This window comes from Oncorhynchus gorbuscha, linkage group LG02 (assembly GCF_021184085.1).
Source record: "Oncorhynchus gorbuscha isolate QuinsamMale2020 ecotype Even-year linkage group LG02, OgorEven_v1.0, whole genome shotgun sequence".
Classification (NCBI taxonomy): domain Eukaryota; kingdom Metazoa; phylum Chordata; class Actinopteri; order Salmoniformes; family Salmonidae; genus Oncorhynchus; species Oncorhynchus gorbuscha.
In genome coordinates, this window is record NC_060174.1 from 15,840,254 (window position 1) to 15,867,073 (window position 26,820).

Genomic DNA, 26,820 nt, shown 5'->3' on the forward strand with positions numbered 1-26,820 from the left:
CAGCTCCAAACTATCCAATAACTATTTAGGGAAGAAGCAGTCAGCTGGTATTCTGTCTATAATGGAGGGGCCAGCACAGTCACCGGATCTCAACCCTATTGAGCTGTTGTGGGAGCAGCAATTTCCTCCTACAATGACCTTATGGTATGTAAGAAGTGCCCATCAAGCCAATCCAACTTGTGGGAGGTGCTTCAGGAAGCATGAGGTAATCTGAAGAGATTTCACCCCAACAAATTGACAACTAGAATGCCAAAGGTCTTGCAAGGCTGCAAATGGAGGATTATTTGACGAAAGCAAAGTTTGAAGGACACTTATTTCAATCAATCATTATTTATAACCTTGTCAGCATCTTAACTACATTTCCTATTAATTTTGCAACTAATTTCTTGTATGTTTTCATGGAAAACAAGAACATTTCTAAGTGACCATAAACTTTTGAACGGTATTGTATGTTCTTGATACTTTTTTTGAGGCAAATAACTGACTAAATGTATGTTACTATTTTGTAGACACATACTCGTCTCTCGAGGCATCCTTTGATCTTTAAAAGCACAGATTTAGGTTGGATCGGTTTTAAACATATAATTGCTGTGTAGAAGGTTCACCTCTCACCGGTTTTTATGTTTATTTTTTATATTGCCATGCTTCATGGGTGACATGCTGACTACACTGTGCGTGTATTCATTTGGGGAAAGGGTGAAACACATGAAACATTCATGGACATTGAGCTAGCTTGCTGTTGCTAGCTAATTTGTCCTGGAATATAAACATTGGGTGGTTATTTTACCTGAAATGCACCAGGTTCTATTTTTTCCCTGGGATCTTTTGAAGAATTTTGACCCATTTGAGTCACACAAAATCATGTGTTCTCTAGTCTGACAATTCATCCACAGATAAAAGGTGAAACTTAGTTTCTAGTAATCTCTTCTTCTGTGGACTTCAAATGGCGGTTGGCAACCAACTTTAAGGTGCATTACCACCACCAACTGGAGTGTGGACCTCAGTTCAGCTTTCAATCACCCACTTGGGTATATTTTCCATGAAAACCAATGAGGAGATGGGAGAAACAGGACTTTAACACCTGGCTACGCAGACACCTGCGAGCAGTTTAGATTACATTATTAACGTGTATGTGTACATTTATTTTGCCTGCTGACCACACTGCTTGCGTTGCAAAATAAATTTACACATAGCTGAACTGAGGTACACACTCCAGTCCAGTTGGTGGTGGTAATGTACCTTACAGTTGGTTGCCAGTTGACAAATAAAGTCCACAGAAGACTACTACTACTGGAGGAGAGTTTACTAGAAAATATTTGTTTCTCCTTTTATCTGTGGATTAAATGTTAGAGTAGAGAACACAACATTTTGTGACTGAATGGGTCAAAATTCTACAAAGATCCAGAAAAAAAGGACCTTGTGCATTTCAGGTAAAATAACTCAATGTTTATATCCCAGGACAAATTAGCTAGCAACAGCAAGCTAGCTAGTTAAATGTCCATGAATATTTCATGTTTTGACCTGTCCCCAAATTAATATAGTTTAAGAGTTTTAATATTTCAACCTGTGTCCTGACGGCATCTGGTGTGGATGGACAAAATCAACATGTGCATGATGGCACAAGCGGACCCACGCATGTGCCCGGTGTAGTCGTCATGTTAGGCTACTTCTTAACATGCTGTGGTCAAGAACAGCTATCAGAATTTAACATTTTCCTCGCATGAAGAGGAAGGAACTACCATTGCTTGCACTGGGAAAGCTAATTAACTCTTAAGTTAACTACTTTTCTGGGTTTGTCAAATTACATCGTTTGCATACATTTTCACAATTTTGTATCTTTGTTTTTGCAGAGTTACGGTATTATGACCTTGGCCCATCATTGAGGGAACCATTTTGAATTGAGCTGTTTAAAGCACTGTCTGTTGCTCAATTATATTTTCATAATTAAGTATTTGTGCTGGTGCAACATTTTAACCTTTTTTCAAATTAATATAATATTGAAACTTAAACATGCATGTTTGAAAATGTCCTTGAATGTCCTTAAATGTTTTTGAAGTATTCATTTAATTAGAAAAAAATTTGGGCAAAATTCACGAGTGCTTAGTAAATGTGATCCTTTGCATAGTATCTGCATAGGAATTCTCTTCGCTCCATACCTTCACTGCTATCTTTTGAATACTGTCTGGTCTCAGTTGCTCTATTGTTGATTATTGATTGAAGCTTAAGAAATGTGACCTGCCTTCCAGCAGGCTATTGACTATTTCAAAGTTTAACATGCATACATGTAGGTTTGTCTATACAGTACATCAACTTGCAACTGTTAATTAAACTCCTTCAGGAGTCAGCATTTATATTAAATGGTCTCTACGAATCAGCCCTGGAAACATGAGTCAATCGGCTGATTTCCATTGCAGAGCCGAGGAACCGCTTATCCTTTCTGAGACAAAGGAGTTCAGTGCCAGATTCTCTGGGGGGGGGGGGTGTGAGTTTCCTTGAAGTCTTGCAGCACTAACGTCTTTACGAGTTTTACAATTGTAAAACTGTGACGCGCTAATATTAAAGATCCATTGATACCGGGGAAACTTGCCTATTTGTTTACATAGCCATTTGGTGTCTGTTAAATAGAAACCCAGGGAAATAGTTTGGCATGTTTTGTCTGTCACGTAGCATTGTTTGGTCTGTGTTTTAGATGGTGTTAGGCTCGCCAGAATTTGAGGACAGAGATTCTGTCTTTTCCGAGGGGTTTTTCGATCCTATGGAGGGGTTCCCGAGTGTCGCAACAGTCTAAGGCACTGCATCTCAGTGCTCGAGGCGTCACTACAGACCCTGGTTCGATCCTGGGCTGTGTCACAACCGGCCATGATTGGGAGTCCCATATAGGGTGGCGCACAATTGGCTCAGCATTATTAGGGTTTAGCCGGGGTAGGCCGTCATTGTAAATAAGAATTTTTCTAAACTGACTTGACAAGTTAAATAAAAAAAGACCCTTCTAAAAGGAATGTTTTGGAAGTTGTGTAGAGATCACAATAGTCTTAATTTATACTTTCTAATTTAAATTGTGTGTGTGTGTGTGTGTGATATGATCATTAGGACAAGTATTGGGTAAACACAGTAACACTTGACAGTAGGATAGCCATACACCAAGACACGAGTAACTTCTGAATTCTTTGCCAAGAATGTCTTGTTCAGTGATTCATTTGACTAAATACTGTGGAATTGTTTACTTTGGACTTCGTTGTCCTTTTTTTTAGCAATCATATGATGAGTTAAAAAATAAGTACCATAGGATGACACATTAAACCACCCTGGCAGGGAATTGATTTCCGTGTGAGCGGCCATGTCCCAATGGGAGAGACCGCTTCATTTCAGATTGTTTTCTTGTTCACGCTGAACACACTCATTGCTTCCACTCAAATTGAATTCCTTGTTATAAAATGGGCTGCTGTTGTATTTTTTTTCCATTTATTTTTTACATATTTTCTAACTTTGGGAAATGTAATTGCTTTTGATTACTACTACCCAAGTTTTCTTGTAAGAGTTTGCTTAAATTAAGGTACAAGTTTAACTTCATTGTTTTTATATTATACTCCCTTAAGGAATGTTTAGAATGAGATTTCTCCAATGTGGATATAGGTCTTATACCATTTTTCTTTGTTAAAGAATTCACTGTGTGAAAATGGGATTGCATTTGTATAATACAATTGCTTTTGTTTTGTTTCTTTGAGGAGGGGAGAAGTGGAAGTTTGAAGTAAATGTAACTTATGTGCAACAGTGATTCTTTACTGGCAGGGACTGTAATTAAACAATATTGTGTAACTGATGCCTTTTAACCATCTTTTGTAGTTCTACACACACACACACACACACAGCTGTTCATATGGCATAGAGCAACATTTTTTGTCAAAGATGTGCATTTCTTGTCTATTGTATGGGGTATTTAAGCAGGCTAAAGACAGTTTGCTGTTGCTACATCAATATTAGTATGTACTAATATGAATGAGCCTGTACTTTTTTGTTCTTCACTGTGACAATTCTCTGTGCATTTGGTTCTATTTGTATAATTTCATATGAACAAATACTTGCGAAGACATTAGAACATTGGGTCACAGGATGTGGGACCAACGATCAATACTTCAAAGGTTGAGCTGAGTAAATGGTCCTTTCTACAGCCCCGGCGCACTGCAGGACACTGACCCTGTCCCCTAATGAGGGACTCGCCAGCTCAAATCGCAGCCGATTATTTTTACTTTCCGCACAGTCATTTACTTACAAGGAAATTTACCTCAGGTAAGGCGTCAATTCATAACATTGTTACGGAGAGTTTAATATGGTTTAAAAAGGTTATGCCATGGTGAGATTGGCTTATAATTGTATTGAGGCTAGAAATAGGTATTCATTTCTCAATGGCTAGCTGAATAAACAACTCAAAGCTTCAACATAAAATAGAATATCTTTTAAGTCTTCAAACTTAAACATTTGTATTTGTTTTTCAATGTGTAGCTGCGTAGATGGCACTCTAGAGTTGACATAATTATAAATATCATGAGGTTTTGCACGCATCCAAACTTTACAAGACCTGGACAAAATATTATACACATTAAAGAAAATGTAACGTCCACTGACTGTTTGCTGCCTCTGATAAGGTGATACCATTACATACCCCTGACATGTTATTAAAATATCCCGTATTGGGAGAGCTAACTGAGCTAAATTCTTTTAAAATGATGAATTATCCCCAAATCGTAAATTGATAGTTCCCGTGTTTGCTTTGGTTCATTTTCTGTACTTTGCATTTCACTATTTTTACAGCGGGCTCCCACGATGTGAAGAAAATGTTGGACTGTGGAAGTTATTTTCAAAAGTGTTATGGTCTTGGTTAAAATGTGTGCTGCATGGCGGCTGGTGACTTAGGGAGGGGGATGGATGAAAGTTAAATTGAATGCGTTCAGGTTTAAGCCTATGGTATGACATGCTATTATTGGAATTATATTTGGATTGTTTTGAATGATTAACACAGCAGTATTTCAAGGTATCTTAAAGATCGAATCTGCATGAGGGGAAATAGCACCACTATAGCAACGCAGTTGGTCTAGACCAGATATTCCCAAACTGGGGTACGCCAAATAAAAATGCGACTTTTTTTTTTTCATTTTTTTTTTTCAAACAGTCCATTTATATTTTCCAACTGGGGCTATACATTTGGGTGAAATTTTTATCTCACCTGAGTAGCCTTGTTTCACTGACAAAAATAAAATTCAACCATCTAGTGTTCAAATAACAACACAATGTCAAATACAGGTAGCCTAGTCAAATAATTAACATCCAATCACATTAACCGTTGCACTCTCGAGGGAATTCCACTAACGGTCCATATGTAGCTGCAGCTCATGTTGGTATCTGTACTGATGGCGCAAAAGCCATGACAGGGAGACCTAGTGGAGTGGTAACGCGTGTGAAAGCAGTTGCTCCCAACGCCACTTGGGGACACTGCAGCATCCACAGGGGGCGCTTGCTGCCAAGGCCATGCCTGACAGCTTGAAAGACGTTTTGGACACTACAGTGAAAATGGTTAACTTTGTTAAAGCAAGGCCCCAAACTCTCGTATTTTCTGCACTATGCAATGATATGGGCAGTGACCATGTAACGCTTTCACAACATTCAGACGTGTGCTGGTTATCAAGGGGCAAAGTAATTGACATGTTTTTTGAATTGAGAGAGGAGCTTAAAGTTTCCTTTACTGACCATAATTTTCACTTGTCTGACTGCTTGCATGATGAGTTCCTCACACAAGTAGCCTATCTGGGTGATGTTTTTCTCGCCTGAATTATCAGAAAGGATTACAGGGACTCCGCAACTATATTCAATGTGCCGGACAAAATTGAAGGTATGATTAAGAAGTTGAAGCTCTTCTCTGTCTGCATTAACAAGGACAACACACAGGTCTTTCCATCGTAGGATTTTTTTGTGTGCAAATGAACAAGTTTATAGACAATGTTAAGTGTGATATAGCAGTATGCAATTAGGCAGGTACTTTCCCGAAACAGATCACACAAACAACTGGATTCGTTATCCCCTTCATGCCCTGCCCCCAGTCCACTTACCAATATATCTGTACCTCATCGAAATTGCAACAAGCGGTTCTGAGAATTTAATTTAATCAGAAGCCACTGCCAGATTTCTGGATTGGGCTGCGCTCAGAGTATCCTGCCTTGGCAAATCGTGCTGTTAAGACACTGATGCCCTTTGCAACCACGTACCTATGTGAGAGTAGATTCTCGGCCCTCACTAGCATGAAAACTAAATACAGGTACAGACTGTGTGCGGAAAATGAATTAAGACTGATACTCTCTTCAATACAACCCAACATTGCAGAGTTATGTGGTTAGTTATTGACCATTTTTCAATTAACAAATACGGTTTTATATGTAAGATGGTTAAATAAAGAGCAAAATGATGTATTATTTGTGCCTTGGTCCTTGCCACTTCCCAGTAGCCAGGTTGTGACACAAACTTACACTCATTCTTATGTTTAATAAATGTTGTATAGTGTGTGTCTGACAGGCTTACAATGTTGGCAAAAAATCTACATTTAAGAGTGTGCTGACCCTGGTGCCAGCATTGCTAACTTAGCGACTTTGTCGCTATATTTAGCGAGTATTCAGACCCCTCTAACAACACACTTTAAAAAAAATTGACTAGCGACTTTCTCTGGTGTTTTTGGAGACTCTGACGTGAAAGCATGTATCATTCATTCTTACTCTCCTCAACGAGCAGCGGGTGCTGCCGTGGGCACCCGTCCCAAAGCACTCACAGGCGGCCCAGTCCTCACGCAGCAGTCCCTCCCAGCTGCAGTCAGAGCAGGAGATGTTCACCCCTCCGCGTCCAGACTGCAAATGAATCGCACATGCGGGAAGCCGCCGCTGGCTGATCCCGCCCTGGCTTACATCCAGGGCGGGATGTATTTTAGACAAATGTTCTTTGTCTAAAATAAATCTCTGCACAAAAATAAATAACTGCATTTGACTCACACCGCCTCAGTCACTTACTCACCTTGTCCACTTTGTGTGTGCCTCTGTGACATAAGCTAAACATCTAGCTGGCTAGCTCATCAATACAAGGAGTGGGAATCAAACCCTGAATTCAAAGGCTGGTTGAAGCCGTATATTGGAGATGATACACGGGCCTATTGCCTGTATTGTAAGGCTGATTTCTACTCCAGACTTAGTGATGTAAAAAAAACACATGACAACTCATAAACATACTCAAAGGGCAAAAGCCTTATAACAGTTCCACCCAAAACAAGCTGCCATTTATGGTTTAAAAAAATTGACTCTGCAAAAAAGGCTGAGGCACCATGGCATCAGCTATCGCTGAACACTGTTCCATGCTGGCATGTGATCACATTGGAGAAGCATGTAGAGCTGCTTTCTCAGACTCCACTGCTGCTACCCACTTCAAAATGCACAGGACAAAGTGCACAGACATGATTAATGGTGTTCTAGCACCATACTTTCTGAAAATGTTGGTCGCAGATGTGGGTGACCAGCGTTTCAGCCTCCTCCTCGATGAGTCCATGGGATGTAAGTGTTTCTAAGTACCTGGGGGTTGTGATAAGGTACTTTAGTGACACCAAGCAGACAATTGTATCAACATTTCTGGGGCATGTTGAGTTGGAGGGAGGATCTATAGCCTGTGCTGTTGTGGCTTTCCTCGAGAAGTGTTGTCTTAAAAAACAGAAACTCCTGGGGATAGGGACTGACAATGCCTCTGTTATGATGTGGATTAACAATGGGGTCCATAAAGTGCTGAAGGAGGAGTATGGCCTCAAATATCTGGTTCTTATTCGCTGTGTGTGCCACTCTCTGCAGCTTGCTCATTTGTAGTGCTAAACATATTTAGGGTGTTTTTTACTCACTTTTTGCGTCTCCCACAACGTTATTCTTCTCTCCTACAGCGTCCATCACAATTACATGCACATGGCCAATTATGCAAATTAGGCGATTACGTTATTTAGGGACTTTTAGGACAGCCAATAGCTACTTTCCTTACTGAGGAGTTGGCAACACTGCCTGGTGCTAGAGGGGCGCAGCTGGAGGTTGAATGTTTGAAGGGGTACGGGACTATAAAACATTGGGAACCACTGCTCGAGACCTAGAGGCACAACTTCGCAAGACTTTCTGGAACGCTTGCAAAACAGACCAGGTTTGGGGTTTGAGAAGTCAATGAGAGAAGTGAAAAAGTATTCCTTTTGGTTCATTTTTCAAATCCCTAAAGCCTCAACCTAGATTTGAGCCAATGTCTTTATTAGTTGAACATGTTATCACTCTAACCTGGTGAAATTTTTAGTCAAAAACAACTTTATATTGAAGGAGTGCCTTTGATTTGACGGCCTGCAAATGCACAGTTCGGCGCAAGATGACAGTTAGATCTGATGACTTGTTTCTGCGCATGAGTTTAGCTAGCCAACATCGCCTATACGTGTGATCGGGAATTCCTACTGGAGAAGTAGTTTTCACCTATTTTCCTCCTGTCTTTGGCTGCACTGTCCACTAGAGCTGCAGTGTCTGGTAGTTTCCCCTTCCCCTGATACTTCATTGATCCCTACATTTACATTTTATTTCACTAGGCAAGTCAGTTAAGAACAAATTCGTATGTACAATGATGGTCTACCCCGGCCAAACCCTCCCCTAACCCAGACGACGCTGGGCCAATTGTGCTCCCCTATATGGACTCCCAATCACGGCCGGTTGTGATACAGCCCGGGATCAAACCCGGGTCTGTAGTGACGCCTCTAGCACTGTGATGCAGTGCCTTAGACCGCTGCGCCACTCAGGATACATGCCATCGATCAGCCAGAGTCCAAAGAGACAGCTGGTTTCTAAATTAGCCATTGACCAATGACCAAAGAGATTGAATAACCCTGCTACAGTGGTGTAAAGTACTTAGGTAAACGTATTTTAAAGTACTACTAAAGTCAGGTTTTTTTTGTTGGTATCTGTACTTTACTTTATATTTTGTACAACTTTTTAAAACTTTTACTTCACTACATTTCAAAATCAAAGAATGTACGTTTTACTCCATAGTTTCCCTGACACCCAAAGGTACATTTTGAATACATAGCTCGACAGGAAAATGGTCCAATTCAAGCACTTATCAAGAGAACATCCCTGGTCATCTCTACTACTTGATCTGAAAGATTCACTTAATATAATAATATAACACAAATGCTTAGTTCGTAAATTATGTCTGAATTTTGGAGTGTGTCCCTGGCTGTCCATAAAATAAAAAAACAAAATGGTGCCATCTGGTTTGCTTAATATAAGGAATGTGAAATGATTTATACTTTTACTTTTGATACTTAAGTATATTTGAGCAATTACATTTACTTTTGATACTTAAGTATATTTAAAACCAAATACTTTTAGACTTTTACTCAAGTAGGATTTTACTGGGTGACTTTCACTTTTACTTTAGTCATTTTCTATTAAGGTATCTTTACTTTTATTCAAGTATGACAAATTGGTACTTTTTCCATCACTGCCCTGCTATACCCTGACCCAGACCCATCTCCCCGCAGAATGAGGCTTCCCCAGTTTGTGTGGACGCTGGGGCTGCTATTGCCATTGCTGTCAACCTCCCAGGCGTTCAAAGACATCTGCAATGCCAAGCCCAAAGACGTGCCCCTGGAGCCCAGGTGCGTCTACCGCAGCCCCGAGGACGAAGCTCCGACAGGGGACGCTATCCCGGAGAAAGTCCCTGAGAACACCAATCCCCGGGTGTGGGAGCTGTCCAAGGCCAACAGTCGCTTCGCCCTGTCCCTGTTCAAGCAGCTAGCCCAGGGAAAATCCAGCGAGTCAAACATCTTCATGTCTCCTATCAGCATCTCCTCAGCTTTTGCTATGACCAAGCTGGGCGCCTGCAACAACACGCTAAAACAGATTATGAATGTAAGGGGTCTGAAGCGTAGCCCACAGGACTGTTAAATAGGCCTGGTAACCAACATCAAAAGGCCAAAATATAAAACCAAGATTGAGACTTACTATACATTTACAAGTACATGACTCATTCAGCATTTTTTCATCCACATTAGGCAGGAAGAACTTAGAAATGTGGGGTTTCTGTCAATTCACATGTTCACTTTTTCTTGTTCCTCTAGTGATAAACATGTTCTTTTTAAATTAATGGCCACAACCAAATAACAGCTCAGGGCATCCCAATGTCTGATCTCTGTCTCAATCTCAATTCAGGTGTTTGAGTTTGACACAATCAAAGAGAAGACGTCGGACCAAGTGCATTTCTTCTTCGCCAAGCTAAACTGTCGCCTGTACCGCAAGAAAGACAAGACGACAGAACTGATCTCAGCCAACCGTCTTTTTGGAGAAAAGTCTCTGGCATTCAATGAGATTTACCAGAATATCAGTGAGCTGGTGTATGGAGCCAAACTCATGCCACTCAACTTCAAGGTCTTTCCTTCTTGCATTGTCTATAGCCTACAGCTTAATTTAGAATTTTCACACATCACAAATAGATATTATATACTCTTTAATAACAATGTGTGTTCAAGAGTTAAACCACATAACTATAATGGAACAGCGTTAAGTCTAATCAATTACATGCACCATTACTACATGGTCTTTATCTGCAGTCACACAGCTGAATAATTACAGTGCCTTCTGAAAGTATTCATACCCCTTGACTTATTCCACATTTTCTTGTTACAGCCTGAATTCAAAATTGGTTAAATATATTTTTGCTCACCCATCTACACACAATACCCCATAATGACAAAGTGAAAATGTGTTTTTAGACATTTTTGCAAATGTATAGAAAATGAAACACAGAAATCTTATTTACAGGCATTGGAAAACCTCCCTGGTCTTTGTGGTTGAATCTGTTTGAAATTCACTGCTCGACTGAGGGACCTTACAGATAGATAATTGTATGTGTGGGGTACAGAGATGAGGTAGTCGTTAAAAAATAATATTGAACACTTATTGCACAGAGTGAGTCCATGCAACGTATTATGTGACTTGTTAAGCACATTTGTACTCCTGATCGTATTTAGGCTTGACATAAAAAAGGGGTTGAATACTTATTGACTCAAGATATTTCAGCTTTTAATTTTTTATTCATTTGTAAACATTTCTCAAAACAGATCCACTTTGACATTATGGGATATTGTGAGTAGGCCAGTGACACAAAGTCAAAATGTTATCCATTTTAAATTCAGGCTGTAACATAATAAAATGTGGAAAAAGTCAAGGAGTGTGAATACTTTCTGAACCAAAGTAATTCTAGACATGTAGAAATGCAATTCTGTGACCATGGGTCTTTTAGGAGAAGCCAGAACTGTCACGGGTGACCATCAACGATTGGATTGCAAACAAGACTGAGAACAGGATTCAGAACACCCTGCCGAAGGACTCGCTGAACTCTAACACTGTGCTGGTCCTGGTCAACACAATCTATTTCAAGGTGTGTTGAGTTTATTTCCTCTCTGCCTATGGAGGGCCTTTGAGCCAAAACTACTTAATTTTTTCCTCCACGGCCTTCCTTATCCACCACCCAGGCACCCATTTCCTTCCATTCAACTGTCATCTCTGCTGTCTCACAGGGTCAGTGGAAAAGCAAATTTGACAAAAAGAATGTCTTCAAGGCTGACTTCTATGTGAGTAAATCCAAGACGTGCCCAGTGTCCATGATGTACCAGGAAACCAAGTTCCACTACGGCAGGTTCACGGAAGACAAGGTGCAGGTGCTGGAACTGCCGTACCGTGGAGATGACATCACCATGGTGCTGATCCTACCTCTCAAAGACACACCCCTGTCTGAGGTGGGTGCCAACTGTCATCATTTACACTGTTCACTGGCAATTATAGTGTACAGTACTATATCACACTGAATTTTCGCTCTGCCGATGATGTTCTAAGGTGGAGGAGAACCTGGACTTGAAGAAGCTGACTGGCTGGCTGCATAACATGAGGGAAACCTCAGTGTCGGTGCATCTGCCGCGCTTCCGCATTGAAGACAGCTTCAGTCTGAAGGAGAAACTGCAGGCCATGGGGCTCGAGGACCTCTTCAGCCCCAAGGACGCCAGCCTGCCAGGCATCCTTGAAGATGAGGCGAATGATCTGTACATTTCCGATGCATTCCATAAAGCATTCCTAGAGGTATGTATAGTATCCATCATAAGGATCATGATTCAAACATCTATAATGATCATCACAAGTAGCTGGGGAAACAAACGTCAACAAGCAAGTGAACAGATCAAACGTGCATCGGCTGGGGCACTCATCGATAAACTTTATTATATCAATGAAAATTATAAACTTTCAAAACATTTTTTTTGCCCAGTAACTTAAGAAATTAACTGTTGCAGGTGAATGAGGAAGGCAGTGAGGCGGCTGCTGCCACGGCTGTAATGGCCGTCGGCCGTTCCATAAACTCAAACCGGGAGTTGTTTGTGGCCAACAAGCCCTTCCTCCTGCTCATCCGAGAGTCCACCATCAACACCATGGTGTTCACTGGCCGAGTGGCTGACCCCTGTGACCCCTGATCACACACTTCAGATGTGTCATGATGTGTCATTCCCCAATGTAAACTGTCATGCCATGCAACTACCTACTTCTGATATCTGTATTGAGCTAAAATAAATAATAACCAAATGGGATGAACAGTGGACCACTTTTGTGATGTATTTTTATTTATTTGAAGAAGAATTTACTTTAATATGTACTAGTGAAGAAAATGATAGTGGTTATTGTGAAGTAACCAATTTCCACATGATCAAAAACAATAACAAATCAACCTTTGGCCTTTACAGTGTAATCAATATGTTTCTTTTTCAGGAACAGGACCATGCAAAAGAAAAAGAAACTTCACATATAACCTGCAAGACCACAGCTGGTTTTGTACCTCACTTGACAGGATTTAAAAATATATATTGTCATGGAACATATTCCATTTCCTTCGAGATATCATTGTTTTAAATGAATATATTTTTAATGTCAAATAATATTTTACTTTAAGTCATTAATTACATAGCTTAATGATTTGTGGGAGTAAGCATTTTGTGGTCAAAACCATATTGGATATATGTATGCATCTTTGTGTATAAACATTGAGACAACTGTTAAAGAATATATCTGATAAGACACGAGAGCTCAATGAAGCAGCAAAACAAGGACATAATAACACAAAATGTAGAATATATTAAATATCACCTAATAAATCATTATTTGGCAAGTTTGGCATTAAAAACCTATGACAAAGACATGCATCACAGCTAAATATGGGCTCAGCTTGACCATTAAAGACACTGAAATGTTTGGATTCCTTTAACATTTTTCAGCTACATATGTTGTTTTTCACAGTTGGGACAGATGGGTCAAAACAGGACGTTTCAGGACAGTACTTTAATAAACTTTATCTGTATTATTGTCATCCTCTCACTAGCTTAGTAAGAATCTTCTCAGGACATAGAGGTAAGTGGAGACGATGAAAACCGCCATAATTCTGTTGTTTGCTCAAACTAGAGGCTAGTTCACGAGAGCTTGTTCCTGTCATTGATCTACATTCAGCAGTAACAACACACATATAAGGGTTCAATAATCATACACTTAAAGCAATTAAAGCTTATTTAAAAAAATGTAAAAGCCCTTTTAGTTCTAAACAAAGAAAAAGGCATGAAACAATAAATCTTGATCAAACCCCCAAAAAGGCATTTCAAAACAAAATTCAAATCAAGCAAACCTGGTACCTGGTGGGAATTATTATTTTTTAACTAAATTAGTTGTATTCTGTTTCATAGTAATTGTTTAAAAATCAAATCGTTTTTACACATTTGAATAATGATGGAACACTTCTCTATCTGGATTACAGGTTTTCCAGCATCAAGGTTGGTAATGTACTATACCTCTAAGATGAATGAAATCAACTGGATCTGAAAATCTACTGTCAATTCAAATCATTCCACTTTAGTTCTACATTGGAATGCTATAATTCTTTAATTGAATGCCTGAATTCTAAAGTCAGCATGATTGGAGCTCTCCAGAACCCAAGGTTGGTGACCACTGGCTTTGAAGCATTAACTGTGAGTGTGACTAAAATGTTCACATAAATCTTCCACCATTGAACAATTCAAGACCATCTTCAAATTTTGTTAGCTGAAGCAATCACATTGTAAAGAATGTTCAAGCTACAACCATGAGTATTACTATACCTATGTTTCAATCAGGGATGCGTGATACTGTATCTGCCTTTCATATCGGTATCGACCGATGATGGCTGAAAAACTGGACTAAGAGTGGATGGTGTTAAAGGGGCAATCTGCAGTTGCTACATACATTGTTGTACTCAAATGAATTATGTACCCATTCATTATTGAATAATATAACATAATGTCGAACCCCATCAGAACTCAAAATGTGATTATTTTACTAAATGTTTGTAAATTTAAACAAACACTATATAGCCTTAAAATATGGTTTAAACTATACTTTTTTAAAGCATGGATGGTCAGTTCTTGCATCCATTAGCTTTGTCTATGAATTTGTGTGGTTTCATTTCTCACCGAAACAGGGTTGGGGAACATCCTTTGTTATTGATTCAACTACTGATTAGTGCTTTAAATCTGAGCTACAATAAAATGACACGGTGCACTGAAAAGTGTTTCTCGGTGAAAATGTTTGATCTTTACATTTGCTCATTGATTTAAAAAAAGGTTTGTTTTTTAAAAGTATTTTGATCAATAGCTAGTTGTTCACACAATATTTGTAATTTCATATCAGTATCAGCCATCATGGACAATAAAATATTGGTTATTGACCAAGAATTTCCAAATTCGTGCATCCCTAGTTTCAATATAGGAGAATAGCTGCATTGCTACGTCCATAATGGCGTCTTCACTTAAAAAATAAAACATCATGCATACACTGAACAAAAATATAAACGCAACATGTAAAGTGTTGGTCTGATGTTTCATGAGCTGAAATAAAAGATCCCAGAAATGTTCCATATGCACAAAAAGCTTATTTCTCTAAAAATGTTTGCACAAATTGGTTTACATCCCCATTAGTGAGCATTTCTCCTTTGCCAAGATAATCCATCCACCTGAGAGGTGTGGTATATCAAGAAGCTGATTAAACAGCATGATCATTACACAGGTGCACCTTCTGCTGGGGACAATAAAAGGCCACTCTAAAATGAGCAGTTTTGTCACACAACACAATGCCACAGACGTCTCAAGTTTTGAGGGAGCGTAAAATTGGCATGCTTGACCGCAGGAATGTTCACCAGAGCTGTTGCCAGAGAATTGAATGTTAATTTCTCTACCATAAGCCACCTCCAACATAATTTTAGAGAATTTGGCAGTACGTCCAACCGGCCTCACAACCGCAGACCATGTGTAACCACACCAGCCCAGGACCTCCACATCCGGCTTCTTCATCTGCGGGATCATTTGAGGGAGGTGCTGAGGAGTGTTTCTGTCTGTAATAAAGCCCTTTTGTGGGGACAAACTATTTCTGATTGGCTGGGCCTGGCTCCCCAGTGAGTGGGTTTATGCCCTCCCAGGCCCACCCACAGCTGCACATTTGCCCATTCATGTGAAATCCTTAGATTAGGGCCAACTGAATTCGTTTAAATTGACTGATTTCCTTATAAGAACTGTAACTCAGTAAAATCTTTGAAATTGTTGCATATTGCATTTATATTTTTGTTCAGTATACATTTAATCTTCGTTAAGCTGCACTTGCTAAATAAGGCTTGCTGTAAGATTTCTCTGCAGGTAGCCCAAGCTCAATGGTTTATCTAAAACCCCTTAAATGTTACGTACAAACAGAGTAAACTTAAAAACAGTAAACAAAAATACCTGATATTTATAAAGAATGTTGATCTGTTTTTGTCTGACGAATATTAACCGAGGTGTACTGTGGTGATGTGTAATGCATTCTCATTTCAGATAAGAAAAACCCAGTGGACAAATCAGTAAAAGTTTTTCACTTGCATACATTAAAAAATCCCATCACACCCACAAATGATTCAGATCTAAAAATATAAAAAATAAAAATAAACAGCTAATCCACTGGGCTACCCTTTATCTGTATAAAAACAATGTTTTAAGTTAAAGAAATATGTAAAAGATATATCGCAAATTGAATTGAATTAATTGAAGTGCTTGACGTAATTATTTTGGCCTCCCTGCGAGGGAGGGAAATACGACCCTTGGCTTGTCCTCTCAATTCCTTTGGATGCCTCCTCTTCTTAATGATTGATTTCCAGTGGAACACACTCCACTGTAGCAAGCATGTCTATCCTTTGGTGATGGGACATCTGTAGCATCAGTGGGCTGCAGTCTTTCTCTTGGGTGGTACTACAGTTCAGCTGCATTCTTTATCTTGGGTGGTACTACAGTTCAGCTGCAGTCTTTCTTTTGGGTGGTACTACAGAACAGCTGCAGTCTTTCTCTTGGGTGGTACTACAGAACAGCTGCAGTCTTTCTCTTGGGTGGTACTACAGAACAGCTGCAGTCTTTCTCTTGGGTGGTACTACAGAACAGCTGCAGTCTTTCTCTTGGGTGGTACTACAGTTCAGCTGCAGAGTCTTTATCTTGGGTGGTTCAGCTGCAGAGTCTTTCTCTTGGGTGGTTCAGAACATCTGAGTCTTTCTCTTGGGTGGTACTACAGAACATCTGCAGTCTTTCTCTTGGGTGGTACTACAGTTCAGCTGCATTCTTTCTCTTGGGTGGTACTACAGTTCAGCTGCGGAGTCTTTCTCTTGGGTGGTACTACAGTTCAGCTGCGGAGTCTTTCTCTTGGGTGGTACTACAGTTCAGCCTCGGAGTCTTTCTCTTGGGTGGTACTACAGTTCAGCTGCAGAGTCTTTATCTTGGGTGGTTCAGCTGCAGAGTCTTTCTCTTGGGTGGTACTACAGTTCAGCTGCAGAGTCTTTCTCTTAGGTGGTACTACAGTTCAGCTGCATTCTTTCTCTTGGGTGGTACTACAGTTCAGCTGCATTCTTTCTCTTGGGTGGTACTACAGAACAGCTGCAGTATTTCTCTTGGGTGGTACTACAGAACAGCTGCAGTCTTTCTCTTGGGTGGTACTACAGAACAGCTGCAGTCTTTCTCTTGGGTGGTACTACAGTTCAGCTGCGGAGTCTTTCTCTTGGGTGGTACTACAGTTCAGCTGCAGTCTTTCTCTTGGGTGGTATGACAGTTCAGCTGCGGAGTCTTTCTCTTAGGTGGTACTACAGTTCAGCTGCAGAGTCTTTCTCGTGGGTGGTACTACAGTTCAGCTGCATTCTTTCTCTTGGGTGGTACTACAGTTCAGCTGCGGAGTCTTTCTCTTGGGTGGTTCAGCTGCAGAGTCTTTCTCTTGGGTGGTTCAGCTGCAGAGTCTTTCTCTTGGGTGGTTCAGCTGCAGAGTCATTCTCTTGGGTGGTACTACAGAACAGCTGCATTCTTTCTCTTGGATGGTACTACAGTTCAGCTGCAGAGTCTCTCTCTTGGGTGGTACTACAGTTCAGCTGCGGAGTCTTTCTCTTGGGTGGTTCAGCTGCAGAGTCTTTCTCTTGGGTGGTTCAGCTGCAGAGTCTTTCTCTTGGGTGGTTCAGCTGCAGAGTCTTTCTCTTGGGTGGTACTACAGAACAGCTGCATTCTTTCTCTTGGGTGGTACTACAGTTCAGCTGCAGAGTCTTTCTCTTGGGTGGTACTACAGTTCAGCTGCAGAGTCTTTCTCTTGGGTGGTACTACAGAACAGCTGCAGAGTCTTTCTCTTGGGTGGTACTACAGAACAGCTGCATTCTTTCTCTTGGGTGGTACTACAGAACAGCTGCAGAGTCTTTCTCTTGGGTGGTACTACAGAACAGATGCAGTCTCTCTTGGGTGGTACTACAGTTCAGCTGCATGCTTTCTCTTGGGTGGTACTACAGTTCAGCTGCAGTCTTTCTCTTGGGTGGTACTACAGAACAGCTGCAGTGTCTTTCTCTTGGGTGGTACTACAGTTCAGCTGCAGAGTCTTTCTCTTGGGTGGTACTACAGAACAGCTGCAGTCTTTCTCTTGGGTGGTACTACAGGTCAGCTGCAGAGTCTCTCTTGGGTGGTACCACAGAACAGCTGCAGAGTCTTTCTCTTGGGTGGTACTACAGTTCAGCTGCAGAGTCTCTATTGGGTGGTACCACAGAACAGCTACAGAGTCTTTATCTGGGTGGTACGACAGTTGAGCTGCAGAATCTTTATCTTGGGTGGTACTACAGAACAGCTGCAGTCTTTCTCTTGGGTGGTACTACAGAACAGCTGCAGTCTTTCTCTTGGGTGGTACTACAGAACAGCTGCAGTCTTTCTCTTGGGTGGTACTACAGTTCGACTGCAGAGTCTTTCTCTTGGGTGGTACTACAGTTCAGCTGCAGATTCTTTCTCTTGGGTGGTTCAGCTGCAGAGTCTTTATCTTGGGTGGTACTACAGTTCAGCTGCAGAATCTTTATCTTGGGTGGTACTACAGTTCAGCTGCAAAATCTTTCTCTTGGGTGGTACTACAGTTCAGCTGCAGAGTCTCATCTCTCCTCCTTCGGACACCCCCAATAGCGATGAGTGTCCTCCATTACAATCTTGTCTCTACATCCTCCAGATACATTGTCAGAGCTAGATAAAAATGTTCAGATGCGCTTATGCAAAAAAAACAGTCACTTATAAAAATAAGAAAAAGGTAGTTAACCACAACATAGAAAAATGAGAACATACTGTAAATTCAACTGAGTGCATCGACCAATCTGCTTGGAGCAGAGCTGTATTGCGTAGTGATGTGTGAGAGGTAACAGAGTTTTATTGTAGCTTATCTGAGGTAAAAAAAAATGCTTAAAAAACAGAGTTTCCTGTGTTCCTGTATAGAAGTATGCATTCAGCAGCTGGTTAAAGAATGTGGAGGTATGGTTCAAATACATATGGATTAACAAGTACTCTTTAAAAGGCCTCTTACCTTTGCCAATATCTTAATACATTGTAAAAGTGTTGCACTGATTAAATAATGGTATACTTCTGAATGCATTTAGCCGTGTTAAGACACATGACATAAAATCGTCATAAGACTGACATCAGTGTTATTTTCAGAATTGTACTCAATTACTCTACCAAATTAACTGGTTTTGGTCACTGGGCCATATCTACTATTCATGTGGAATTGCATTTTTAAGCCATTTTGGCACATTGCCAATTCCACCATAGACTCTATGGTAAACAGAGAGACTCTCTCTGTAAACAAACCATAGAACTATGTACAAGGACTACTTAATAAATTACACAGAACATTTGACAAAAATACATTTACTTGAGCAGATGCCAAGTCTGGTAACAGAATGACAGTTTGTGCTGTTGGTGTTGTCATTCTGTTACCAAACTTTGCCTCTGCACTGTCAAAGTAAATGTTTTTGTTACCTCAAGTAAATGTGTTTTTGTAAAATTGGAAATTGTTCAAAGTAGTCCTTGTGTAAAAAATGTGTATGGTTTGTTCAACTTTGCAACCATTGCTTTTTGTTTGACATACATTTTTATGTGAAAACCATGAATAACCGTGGAATTGCCCATTCAATGTATGAAGAGGAGTCTGATTATCACTGACCCCCATCTGTTCAAGATTGTCTCAAGACAAAAGGCAAGAATTGAAATTGTATGTAGTTATTATACAAAATAATAAAACTAACATAAGAAAATAGTCAAATAAAAACCACTGCATTCAGTGTTGTGAGGTTATTGGGAGTGTGTGGCATTTCTTCATGTGTTGGCTTAATCTGTTCATGTTTGTATTGTGAAGGTAGATATGGTTTAAAGCGGAAATATCATTTATAAATAACGACATATTACGAAGTGCCATATCAAACTACTCTGTTGCTTCGTTCTCCTGTCCCTGCAGTTTAGTCGAAGGAATTTAAAAAAAAAATGTTTATAAAAATCCCACCCTGGATGGACTTGACCTTCTGACCTCCCCCTTATCATCATTTCCTTTGAAGCAACTTCAACATACATTGTCTTTCCTCCACTGGCAGGAGAGTACAAACCATTAATCTAACCTATACCCTGTCCTCCTATACCCCAACCATCTCCCTCCCTGGTCCACTGGGTCAATCAGGCCCAGTGGTGGAGACAGAGGCCTGGACACCCTCTCTGAAAGAGGCCCCACCTCCACCCCCATCTGGCTCCTCCTGGCTGGGCGACGCCTCCTCGTTCTGCCCCCCCCTGGAGGAGACAGTGGTGGTCTCTGGGGAGGCGCTGTGGGCCACCTCTTGAGGGCCGCAGCCCGGGTGGTTCTTGCGGAAGTGCTGGTTGAGGATGGCCTGGAAGGGGAAGCTCTTCCCGCAGACGTGGCAATGGAAGGGCTTGTTTCCTGTGTGCTTGCGGATGTGGTACTCGAGCTGGTCCTTGCGGGTGTATTTCTTGCCGCAGATGCGGCACACAAAAGGTGTGATGCCCATGTGCAGCCTCATGTGGCGGTCCAGGCTGCCCTTCTGGTTGAAGGACTTGCAGCAGTAGATGCAGGTGAGTCGAGGGTTGTAGTGGCACCAGCGGTCAGCCACCTGTTCACGCAGGTACTCCTCGTAGCCGCCCAACACAGCCTGCTCCTCCCCCTGAAAGACAAACAAGAGGTACGTCTCAAGACTGTCAACATTCAATGTAACACTAGATTACACTGTACAAAACATTAGGAACACCTGCTGTTTCCACGACATAGACAGACCAGGTGAAAACTATAATCCCTTATAGATGTTACCTGTTAAATCCACTTAAAGATGGATGTTTAAGAATTGAGGCTGTTCTGCGGGCAAAAAGTCGTACAACTCAATTTTAGGAAGGCGTTCCTAATGTTTTGTACACTCAGTATGTATAATTGCTACAGTGGCTTGAGAAAGTATTCACCCCCTATTTTGTTGCCTTACAAGCTGGAATTAAAATGGACTTTTGGGGAGTTTGTATCATTTGATTTACACAACATGCCTACCACTTTGATGATGCAAAATATTTATTTTTGAGCGTGCATAACTGTCCACCCCAAATTAATACTTTGCAGAGCCACCTTTTGCAGCAATTACAGCTGCAAGTCTCTTGGGGTATGTCTCTATAAGCTTGGCACATCTAGCCACTGGGATTTTTGCCCATTCTTCAAGACAAAACTGCTCCAGCTCCTTCAAGTTGGATGGGTTCCACGGGTGTACAGCAATCTTTAAGTCATACCACAGATTCTCAATTGGATTGAGGTCTGGGAATTTGACTAGGCCATTCCAAGACATTTAAATGTGTCCCCTTTAACCATTCGAGTGTTGCTTTAGCAGTATGCTTAGGGTCATTGACCTGCTGGAAGGTGAACCTCCGTCCCAGTCTCAAATCTCTGGAAGACAAACAGGGTTCCCTCAAGAATTTCCCTGTATTTAGCGCCATCCATCATTCCTTCAATTCTGACCAGTTTACCAGTCCCTGCCGATGAAAAACAACCTCACAGCATGATGCTGCCACCACCATGCTTCACTGTGGGTATGGAGTTCTCGGTGTGATGAGAGGTGCTGGGTTTGTGCCAGACATAGAGTTTTCCTTGATGGACAAAAAGCTCAATTTTAGTCTCATCTGACCAGAGTACCTTCTTCCATATGTTTGGGGAGTCTCCCACATGCCTTTTGGCGAACACCAAACGTGTTTGCTTATTTTTTCTTTAAGCAATGGCTTTTTTCTGGCCTCTCTTTTGTAAAGCCCAGCTCTGTGGAGTGTACGGCTTAAAGTTGTCCTATGGAAAGAAACTCCAATCTCCGCTGTGCAGTTTTGCAGCTCCTTCAGGGTTATCTTTGGTCTCTTTGTTGCATAACTGATTAATGCCCTCCTTGCCTGGTCCGTGAGTTCTGATGGGCAGCCCTCTCTTGGCAGGTTTGTTGTGGTGCCATAGTCTTTAATGGTGCTAAGTGGGATGTTCAAAGTTTCTGATATGTTTTATAACCTAACCCTGATCTGTACTTCTCCACAACTTTGTCCCTGACCTGTTTGGAGAGCTCCTTGGTCTTCATGGTGCCCCTTGCTTGGTGGTGCCCCTTGCTTAGTGGTGTTACAGACTCTGGGGCCTTTCAGAACAGGTGTATATCTACTGAGATCATGTGACACTTAAATAAAGTCCACGTGTGCAATCTAACTAATTATGTGACTTCTGAAGATAATTGGTTGCACAGGGGGGGGGTGAATACATATGCACGCACCACTTTCCATTTTATTTTTCACTTCACCAATTTGGACTATATGTCCATTACATGAAATCCAAATAAAAATCAATCTAAATTACAGGTTGTAATGCAACAAAACAGAAAAAAACTCCAAGGGGGATGAATACTTTTGCAAGGCACTGTATTTGCAGTTGGAATTGTTGTACCACACTTCTGTTATGGGTTCCCATAATAGTTATGTCTTAATTAAGACCCTTAATTTAAGATGATGTCATAGGTGTTGGGGAAAGTCTTCCCTTCCTGTATTATGGAGTATTTCTGAAATCTGATGGAAGGACTTTCCACAGGGCCAGATTAAGGAGTTGTTCACAGGGCCTGCATCATCATCATCACCTCTATGTTTGTACGTGTCCATGAGGAATACACACAACATGCATGATTCCCCTTAGTAGAAAACCCCTTCATCATAGAGTACGCGGCTCAGTGCTATGGTCATTGAGTATGTAACAGGCTAGTGTACCAATCCATAACCTCCCTCGAGACCTTAAAATATAATTGATTGCACCTGGACTGAAAGCTAGCTTTTTTTGGACTAGCGTTGTATGATGGACTTTGGAAATGCAGAGTGCTGACCACCAGGGTAGGATACCAGTTGATGAGGGTGACACATACCTGCGAGTTGGGATGGCACTGGTCGTCTACTCTGCTGGGTGACTCACTCTTGGCTCTCGGTCTCTCTGCCATCACCACCACACTGCCAGTAGGACTAAACCTGACAGGACAGAGATACTGGATCCTCAAACCTCTTCAGCAGGCAAGTCCACTGAGCCATTTACCTTAGCACTCCATCTTCCATTAGCAATACATATAGTAGGTTGCTTTTGTTTAGAATTGAGAAAATTATGCACACATGACTAAGTCACTTTGAATGAAAGCGGCTGCCAAATGGCATACATATTATATAAAGTGACTGCTTCCCTGGAACTTGTACCCACCTCTCAGTCTCACTGAAGCTGCTGGAGGGCTGAGAGCTCTTGGCCCCCGTGACAATACCCTCCTGCACCAGCGAGCTGCACACGGACGTGTCAATCATCATGGCTGCTCCCTCTTCCGCCCCGCTCCCTTCTTCCTGGGTATCAGCCCCAGTCCACTCTTCCATCCTCTCAGTCTTTATCCTCAAACCATCCACCACCCGCATTGACTCCCCCTCTTCACCGCCACTCCCCCTCTCAGACTCTGCCTCCACGTACCACTGGCCGGCCCGATTGATGCGCAGTATGGGCTCCTTCCCCAGCCTGCTGCCCACTTCCACCCCCCCAGGCAGACCCTCCGGGCCCAGCCCACTGTGCTCCACCATCTGGGGGCTCATGGACTCCCCCGCTGGGCTTCCCACCTCTCGGATATCCATGGCACCTCGGGTTCTGCTTCCTTGAGGTCCCAGAACCCTGGGGCTGCTGTGGCGCGGGCTTAGGGAGCCCCCTGATGTTCCTACCCCACCTCCTCCTCCTCCCTCCAAGCTCCCAGCCCCCCTGTGCCCCCCTCCGGCCCCTAGCTCCTCCTCCACCAGGCTGATCTTTAGATGGATGCCCTCAAGGATCTGCGTGCAGCGGTCAATGATGTGCTGCATCTGCAGGAAGCTGGCGGCCGTCAGGTAGCTGATGATGTCGGCCAGCTGCAGGCACAGCCTCCCGGTGTAGCAGTATGAGAGGAGCTGATCAAACACCGAGGGGTTGCGGATGACTGACAGGGACACAGTGCTCATCTGGCCCAGTGACATGTGGTCTCGGAAGTAAGGGGAGCTGGCAGCCAACACAACCTTGTGAGCACGGAAGCTCTGGCCCTGCACGTTCACCACTATGTCGCACAGCCGCCCCTGCATACGCAGCTGGTTCAGTTGGGACAGCACAGAGTTGCTAAAGTCAGGGACGTCCAGCTGGATGCTGCCTGCTCGCTCCATCCTGCCGTGTATGATCCCTTATCACTGTGCAGAGAAAAGGGACATGATAATGAAAAAAATATCACTTTTATATTACTTCATGTACACAAAAAGAATATTGACAAGTTGGAAACTAGCAGACATATAGCTTAACTGTTTGACAACCTAACCAAGAACTTTGCTAAAGAGGACAACTTGCATACCTTTTCGGAATGCACCACCTGCACTTGTACCACGGCACTGAAATGTTACTGGCTATTATTTTCTGTACTGTGCCATAATGTTAACTGCTGACTGGCTAACTTGCATAAAAGATGGCAATAATTATAGCTTGCAACGAGTTGTGCATTGTTGACAAATGGTGTGAACTGATGCTCTTGTACAGCGGTGAATCTCAAATGCTATAACCGAGCCCTGGCCCTCCTTTCGGCCACTGTAACATACTGCAGTACGGTGATGAACCGAAGTCTAAACGAAGAATACACCCCGGCGTTGCTCGTGACAGGGAGGTGGCTAGCCAGCTAGTTTAACGTCCATATAGCTAACAAAAACGGAGCAAGACAGAACACCGTGAAACGTCTGTCATAACGAACCGTCGCTAATACAACTGCGGTACTGTCGCATATTTGATGTCAATGTGCATTATTTTCAATTTGATCTCCTCGGTTACTCCTTTCGCTGCTCTCATTTTCCAATTTCATTTCACAGCAGACGGACCAACTTTGACTGGGGGGAAAAAAGTAAATTTGCATTATGGGAAGTAGTGTTCTCTTCTAATGGACAAGTCGTTAGAGAACAGAAAAGACGCGGGATAAAATAACATCGGTTCCCAGAATGCAATACCTTGAAGTCAAATAGATTTATGGCGCAAACGAAGGGTTAACCCAGACACGTCATAGTGGCTATAAAGCTGAAGCGCCCGTTCACAACGTTTTCTCAACACCAAATATGGTAGTGAGAGGAAGTTCAGTCACGGGTAGTGAGAGAGGATGGAACTAGGTAAAACTGGGCCGACATTCAGGTAATTTTCTCATCGATTAAACATCTGATCTCAATAAATTGTTCTGTTCCCAAAACTAAAATATTTTACGAACACAGTGCACTAAGTTTCATAGACTTAACGCTATGTCAAAGTTTTAAGATATGCAAATACATGCTACAACAAGCCAATAGGATCTCGTGAGCTCGTGCTTGGCTTTGCCCAACTCCTTGCTTGTTCTGCACACTGCTTTATTTACTCCCACTGTAAAAGACATGGATTAATTATCTTGATGAACTAGTTATAAATATCGCTGGTTCCTTCTTTTTTTCAGCATTTGGTAGTTTTTTAAAAATGTAATCTTTATTTAATTAGGCAAGTCAGTTAAGAATAAATACTTATTTACAATGACGGCGTACCCCAGCCGTGTGTGTGTGTGTGTGTGTGTGTGTGTGTGTGTGTGTGTGTGTGTGTGTGTGTGTGTGTGTGTGTGTGTGTGTGTGTGTGTGTGTGTGTGTGTGTGTGTGTGTGTGTGTGTGTGTGTGTGTGTGTGTCTCAGTATCGTGTAATTGTTCTGGACCAGCTGCAGCTTAACCAGGTCTTTGCAGCACTAGACCATATGACAGGTCAATAATCAAGATAAGATAAAACTAGAACCTGCAGGACTTGCTTTGTGGAGTGTGGTGTCACACGGACAAACCTCACCCCATCTTTACAACCATTGAATCTATGTTTTGACCATAACAGTTTACAATCTCGGGTAATGGCAAGTAATTTAGTCTCCTCAACTTATTCAACAGCCACACCGTTCATTACCAGATTCAGCACGTGGGGAATGATTTGTACCAAATACAATGTTCTTAGTTTTAGAGATGTTCAGGACCAGTTTATTACTGGCCACCCATTCCAAAACAGACGGCAACTTTTTGTTAAGGGTTTCATTGACTTCATTAGCTGTGGTTGCTGATGCGTTTATGGTTGAATTATTATTATATTATGTTCCCTCTAAGACTGCCACACAGCTCCCCAGAACTGCCCTACAGAAATGTCAGCCCACAAAGAAAAGCATGAGATTGAACTTCACTCAACTTTCTAGAGCAGTGGTCACCAACCGGTCGATCGCGATCCAATGGTCGATCTCCAAGGCATTGGAAACCGTGGATTGATGGCAGCATTCGCGTGAAACTGAAAGCGCGAACCACTGCTTTTAATCAGGGCAAGGTGTCTGGCAACATGACTGAATACAAACAGTGCAGCTATTCCCTCCGTAAGGCTATTAAACAAGCTAAGCGTCAGTACAGAGACAAAGTGGAATCTCAATTCAATGGCTCAGACACAAGAGGCATGTGGCAGGGTCTACAGTCAATCACGGACTACAAGATGAAATCCAGCCCAGTCACGGACCAGGATGTCTTGCTCCCAGGCAGACTAAATAACTTTTTTGCCCGCTTTGAGGACAATACAGTGCCACTGACACGGCCTGCAACGGAAACATGCGGTCTCTCCTTCACTGCAGCTGAGGTGAGTAAGACATTTAAACGTGTTAACCCTCGCAAGGCTGCAGGCCCAGACGGCATCCCCAGCCGCGCCCTCAGAGCATGCACAGACCAGCTGGCCGGTGTGTTTACGGACATATTCAATCAATCCCTATACCAGTCTGCTGTTCCCACATGCTTCAAGAGGGCCACCATTGTTCCTGTTCCCAAGAAAGCTAAGG

At 42.0% G+C, this 26,820-nt stretch overlaps 2 protein-coding genes across 4 annotated transcripts; one reads left to right on the top strand and one right to left on the bottom strand.

Moving 5' to 3' along the window:
• The first annotated feature begins 937 nt into the window (after positions 1-937).
• On the top strand, positions 938-12,679 carry LOC123997731 (antithrombin-III-like). Of its 3 annotated transcripts, none has more exons than XM_046302246.1 (7): positions 938-1,430; positions 9,578-9,947; positions 10,248-10,463; positions 11,338-11,475; positions 11,615-11,833; positions 11,931-12,170; positions 12,380-12,679. In XM_046302246.1, exons 2-7 carry the CDS (start codon positions 9,579-9,581, stop codon positions 12,554-12,556), a joined length of 1,359 nt encoding a protein of 452 aa, XP_046158202.1. In that variant the 5' UTR covers positions 938-1,430; position 9,578; the 3' UTR covers positions 12,557-12,679. The 3 variants fall into 3 exon arrangements, with proteins under 3 accessions (XP_046158202.1, XP_046158193.1, XP_046158209.1); XM_046302237.1 differs by lacking the exon at positions 938-1,430 and adding an exon at positions 4,129-4,287; XM_046302253.1 differs by lacking the exon at positions 938-1,430 and adding an exon at positions 8,181-8,202.
• A 4,067-nt stretch (positions 12,680-16,746) lies between these two features.
• Positions 16,747-24,839, bottom strand: LOC123997741 (zinc finger and BTB domain-containing protein 37-like). The gene is made up of 4 exons (XM_046302268.1): positions 24,328-24,839; positions 23,184-24,169; positions 22,861-22,960; positions 16,747-20,616 (listed from the first exon to the last, which is right to left on the bottom strand). Exons 2-4 carry the CDS (start codon positions 24,143-24,145, stop codon positions 20,113-20,115), a joined length of 1,566 nt encoding a protein of 521 aa, XP_046158224.1. The 5' UTR covers positions 24,146-24,169; positions 24,328-24,839; the 3' UTR covers positions 16,747-20,112.
• Positions 24,840-26,820: the final 1,981 nt, after the last annotated feature.